The 6,000-nt window shown below is 44.2% G+C and overlaps 1 protein-coding gene across 3 annotated transcripts in view; it reads left to right on the top strand.

Moving 5' to 3' along the window:
* The first annotated feature begins 5,151 nt into the window (after nucleotides 1-5,151).
* The window catches only part of ACSS2 (acyl-CoA synthetase short chain family member 2), an 82,170-nt gene continuing 81,321 nt past the window's right edge, over nucleotides 5,152-6,000 (top strand). For 2 of the 3 annotated variants that reach the window (XM_044297151.1, XM_044297149.1), the window contains exon 1: nucleotides 5,152-5,839. In XM_044297151.1, coding sequence (XP_044153086.1) covers nucleotides 5,728-5,839 — 112 coding nt within the window. In that variant the 5' untranslated portion in view covers nucleotides 5,152-5,727. The remainder of the gene's footprint in view (nucleotides 5,840-6,000) is intronic. The other variant, XM_044297150.1, reaches the window with a different exon arrangement.

Raw genomic sequence — 6,000 nt, 5'->3', positions numbered from 1 at the left:
GCCGTACTCAGGAGAAGTTGGGCAATGTGTTTTGGGGTGTCATTTTACATATACCCATGCTGGGTGAGATAAATATCTTGGTCAAATGCCAACTTTGTATAAAAAAAATGGGAAAAGTTGTTTTTTGCCAAGATATTTCTCTCACCCAGCATGGCTATATGTAAAATGACACCCCAAAACACATTCCCCAACTTCTCCTGAGTACGGCGATACCAGATGTGTGACACTTTTTTACCGCCTAGGTGGGCAAAGGGGCACACATTCCAAAGAGCACCTTTCGGATTTCACCGGTCATTTTTTACACATTTTGATTTCAAACTACTTACCACACATTAGGGCCCCTAGAATGCCAGGGCAGTATAACTACCCCACAAGTGACCCCATTTTGGAAAGAAGACACCCCAAGGTATTCCGTGAGGGGCATGGCGAGTTCCTAGAATTTTTTATTTTCTGTCACAAGTTAGCGGAAAATGATGATTTATTTATTTATTTTCTTTCTTACAAAGTCTCATATTCCACTAACTTGTGACAAAAAATTCTAGGAACTCGCAGTGCCCGTCACGGAATACCTTGGGGTGTCTTCTTTCCAAAATGGGGTCACTTGTGGGGTAGTTATACTGCCCTGGCAATTTAGGGGCCCAAATGTGTGAGAAGTACTTTGCAATCAAAATGTGTAAAAAATGGCCTGCGAAATCCGAAAGGTGCACTTTGGAATATGTGCCCCTTTGCCCACCTTGGCTGCAAAAAAGTGTGACACATCTGGTATCGCCGTACTCAGGAGAAGCTGGGGAATGTGTTTTGGGGTGTCATTTTACATATACCCATGCTGGGTGAGATAAATATCTTGGTCAAATGCCAACTTTGTATAATAAAATTGGAAAAGTTGTCTTTTGCCAAGATATTTCTCTCACCCAGCATGGTTATATGTAAAATGACACCCCAAAACACATTGCCCTACTTCTCCTGAGTACGGCGATACCAGATGTGTGACACTTTTTTGCAGCCAAGGTGGGCAAAGGGGCACACATTCCAAAGAGCATCTTTCGGATTTCTCAGGCCATTTTTTACACATTTTGATTGCAAAGTACTTCTCACACATTTGGGCCCCTAAATTGCCAGGGCAGGATAACTACGCCACAAGTGACCCCATTTTGGAAAGAAGACACCCCAAGGTATTCCGTGAGGGGCATGGCGAGTTCCTAGAATTTTTTTTTTTTTGTCGCAAGTTAGTGGAATATGAGACTTTGTAAGAAAAAAAAAAAAATAATAATAATTTTCCGCTAACTTGTGACAAAAAATAAAAAGTTCTATGAACTCACTTTGCCCATCAGCGAATACCTTAGGGTGTCTACTTTCCGAAATGGGGTCATTTGTGGGGTGTTTGTACTGTCTGGCCATTGTAGAACCTCAGGAAACATGACAGGTGCTCAGAAAGTCAGAGCTGCTTCAAAAAGCGGAAATTCACATTTTTGTACCATAGTTTGTAAACGCTATAACTTTTACCCAAACCATTTCTTTTTGCCCAAACATTTTTTTTTATCAAAGACATGTAGAACAATAAATTTAGCGAAAAATTTATATATGGATGTCGTTTTTTTTTGCAAAATTTTACAGCTGAAAGTGAAAAATGTCATTTTTTTGCTAAAAAATCGTTACATTTCGATTAATAACAAAAAAAGTAAAAATGTCAGCAGCAATGAAATACCACTAAATGAAAGCTCTATTAGTGAGAAGAAAAGGAGGTAAAATTCATTTGGGTGGTAAGTTGCATGACCGAGCAATAAACGGTGAAAGTAGTGTAGTGCAGAAGTGTAAAAAGTGGCCTGGTCATTAAGGGGATTTCAGCTTGTGGGGTTGAAGTGGTTAATATCAGATCAGTGGGGGTCCAACTCCTAGCCCCCCCATAAATCAGCTGTTTGAAGAGGTGGCTAAGCACTGAGGTCTCTTCACAGCTTACCAAACACTATACACTGTACATTGGCTGTGCTTGGTATTGCAGCTCAGCCCCATTGACTTGAATAAGACTGAGCTGAGCCTAGGCCATGTCACCGATGTATGGCCTAAGTGCTCACGGAATGCCACGAAATGAGACCCTTATTGCTGACCTGTCCCATATTTATTATATTAAATCTTGCTTAGACGAGTATTTTTGATTGAATACGCCAGACCAGGCCCCGGCGCCCATATGGGAGGCTTGTAAATCTGTAATAAGATGCAAACTAATTGCTCTAGGTTTAAAGCTCAAAAAACAACGCACCAAGGCCCTACATTCTCTCCTCTCCCAGACTTCCCAGTTGGAAATCACGCATAAACAGACCAAAGCCCTTTCCAATCTGAGAACAGAACTTAAGAATTTACTCAATATTAAGTTGGCTAAAATCCTTTTTAGGTCTAAATTTAGGTTTTACACTTATAGTGACCTCATTGAGTATTGCACCATGTCTCCAACCCTCACACCCCAACCCTTTCACTTCCTATCACATCTTTCGTCTCTCCTCTTTCCCTTTGTGTTAGTTTCTCATAAAATTCCAAAAGAACCTCTTTAAGGGGAAATACGTAAATGTTTTGGAATGACCTAGTCAAAGTCCAGAACTCAATCCAATTGAGAAGGTGAGGCAGGGCGTAAAGACTGCTGTACACAACACATCACATCTAACCTGAAGCAGTGTCTAGACCTGCTGAGCTAACAGACATAATCCAAGAGACCTGCATCTGTAACTGCAGCAAAAGGTGGCTCCACTTTAAAGGGAACCTGTCATCAACTTTATGCTGCCCATACTAACGGCAGTATAAAGTAGAGACAGGTGAGTTGATTTCACCGGTCTGTCATTTAAAAATTAAAAGTGGTTGCCGAGAACCAACATCACAATCATTGCAGACTGGGCCTGGAAAAGAGTCCCGGCCACCTGAGAAGACTCCTGGTTATTCATGAATTCCTGCTCTCCTGCCCACCTGCTGATGATTGTCAGTCTTCTACCGAGTTTTCTCCCTTTCTCGCTAGGAGAGAACTGCCAATCATCAGCAGACAGGTGAGAGAGCAGGAGATTAGGAATAACCAGGACTCTTCTCAGGTAGATGTGACTCTTCTCAAGCCCTGAGCTGCAATGATTATGACGCTGGTTCTCAGCAACCTCTTACTTTTAGCTCATGAGTGACACACTGCTGAGATCAGCATTTCTGTCACAATTTTATGCTGTCCTCAGTGAGATTAGCATAAAGTTAAAGACAGGTTCCCTTTGAGGGATTGAATAGTTATGCACATTACATTTCATTTTTTTTTTTAATTCTTAATCTTGTTTTTGTCACACTACCAAACATTTTGCACCTTCAAAGTGGTAGTCACGTCGTGTAAATCAGTACAAACTCCCAGAAAATCCATTTTAATTCCAGTCTGTGATGCAACAAAACAGGAAAAACAAGAAAAAGGATAAATAATTTCACAAGGCAGTGTATAGGAGACATGGTTGCCACTCAGATACAGGGCCACCATCAGAGTGGAAGAGATGGAGCTGCTGTCAGGGGCCCAGGCAAATATGGGGCCATAAGCACATCCACCTGCTTCAGGGTTGCCAACCGTCCAGATGTTTCTGGATGGTCCGTAAAAGTAGGCAGCTTTTTACCTATGTCCGTGAAAAAAAAATAGATGTGTCCGTGATTTGTTTGAGTTGTATTATTTTCATGGTAATTATCATCGTTTTACAGCTCACAATAAATGCTGGCGATGAGGTCTTGTCTGTCTGTGACTCTGGGATAAGTTCTCCAGAAAAAAAGAAAAATTCAGGTTGGCAACCCTGACCTGCTTCTCTCTCAAAATGAATAGACAGTGATTGGCCAATCTGGTGCCCAATATGGTACCCATTTGGACTTGAGAGGTTGTGTACAGTGATGGTCAGTTCGCCAGCGAACACATGCGGGCTGCCATCTTTAGTAAGATAGACTCACCCGTCCGGCGATGCACGGGTAAGGGTACTTTCACCCTAGCGTTTTTCTATTCCGGCATAGAGTTCCGTCACAAGGGCTCTATACAGGAAAAGAACTGAAAAGGCATATCCCCATGCATTCTGAATGGAGAGTAATCCGTTCAGGATGCATCAGGATGTCTTCAGTTCAGTCGTTATGAATGATCAGGCAAAAGATAAAACCGTAGAATGCTACGGTTTTATCTCCGGCGAAAAAAACTGAAGACTTGCCTGAATGCCGGATCCGGCATTTTTCCCCATAGGAATGTATTAGTGCCGGATCCGGCATTCAAAATACCGGAATGCCAGATCCGTCCTGCGCAGACCGGTAAAAATAAAATAAAAAATACAAGACGGATCCACCTGCCCGCATGACAAGCAGAGAGCCGGATCCGTTCTTGCAATGCATTTGTGAGACAGATCCGCATCCGTCTCACAAATGCTTTCAATCACATCAAAATCAGCGGATCTGGTGGGCAGTTCCGACGACGGAACTGCCCGCCGGATTACACTGCCGCAAGTGTGAAAGTAGCCTAAGCCCTTACCTGTGCCGGTCTGAAATCAAATGCAGTCATCGGGAGCAGGCTGTTCGCGGAACTGCCTGCATTTGATTTCAGACCGGCTCCCGGCACAGGTAAGGGCTTACCTGTGCATCGGCAGACGGGTGAGTCTATCTTACTAATGATGGCAGCCCGCATGTGTTCGCTGGCGAACTGACCATCACTGGTTGTGTATAGGGGGAGATTTATCAAACTGGTGTAGTAAAGTAGAACTGGCTTAGTTGCCCCTTGCAACCAATCAGCTACCACCTTTCATATTTCACAGCTCCTTTGGAAAATGAAAGGTGGAATCTGACTGGTTGCTATGGGCAACTAAGCCACAAGCCAGTCCTACTGTACACCAGTTTTGATCCATTCCCCACTAGATCTCCATAACATGGAGTCCTGGGGCACTGACCACTTTCCTGGATTATTTCTGCTCGGATATTTCCACACACTAGAAACCTCCATGATGTGACAGGGCTGGGTGACATATTACTGGTGCCTGTCCCATGTCTGCCTCTAGTTTCCTCCTCTGCCCAGTCCTTCCCCGCGCCTCTATCTCTATTTATCACCGGCCACACCCATACGTCACCGAGCCGCTACGTGCTCCTCCGGACAGCAGGTGTCGCCTTAGAGCAGCTGAGCACAGACCAGGCGCCGCTTCTTTGTGTGTCTTGAAGTCTCCTCCTCCGTAGGGTCAAGCCTGGACATGAGGAAGGTCTCCTCACGCCTCCTGTGCTCGGTGCCGCCCGCACACTGACACCTCAGGTCTTCCTCAGAGGACACTGTCACCGGCGGCAGCGCTTGGAAGACCCCGCTCCTCCTCGGGCGGCATTGCATTCACAGAGCCCCTGTCACCTTCCTGGGGACTGAATGAAACTTCCTTTTCTCAGTACTTTCCCCCAGAGCGGCTCTTCGTGATTCTTCTTTACCACACTACACATTGCAAAGATTTTTATTTTATTATTGGTCACATTTTTGTTTTCTAGGCTTTCTTGTGTAGAGAACCTCCTCAGCCTGTTGCACAGGACATTCGCATCGTTTTGGGCTTAGGTGGAGTTGTGTTCTTTGTTGCATATTTCATGTTCAGTATTTTATTTTAATTTTTTTTAGCTTTATTATGTTTTTACTTTAGTTACCTTTTGATATAAATAGCAGTATTTTTTTTCCTGCTCAGGTGGTAAATTTTTTACACCCTAAGTATCTGCCGTTGCTTTATAGCTGCCATGTCTACGGCCGACGTGTTCCCTCCTCCGCCGGAGGTCTCTGCCGCCGCGCACGTCCCCTCTTTTCAGAAATATCAGGAAATGTATGAGAGATCGGTGCGAGAACCCAGCGGTGAGTGATGTCTTATGTTACCGTACAATCTGCGGGGTCCACGAATTCGGGGCTTCTCTTTTAATGACCCCCTGTCTATTACTGTATGCCCCCCTATTGGAGGGGTGGTGCTTGTGCATGGTCTACGCTGATATAAAAGTAATTCCCCAGAAAATCCCATT

This window comes from Bufo gargarizans, chromosome 6, assembly GCF_014858855.1.
Source record: "Bufo gargarizans isolate SCDJY-AF-19 chromosome 6, ASM1485885v1, whole genome shotgun sequence".
Lineage (NCBI taxonomy): Eukaryota > Metazoa > Chordata > Amphibia > Anura > Bufonidae > Bufo > Bufo gargarizans.
This window is presented reverse-complemented; position numbering and strand designations above follow the sequence as displayed.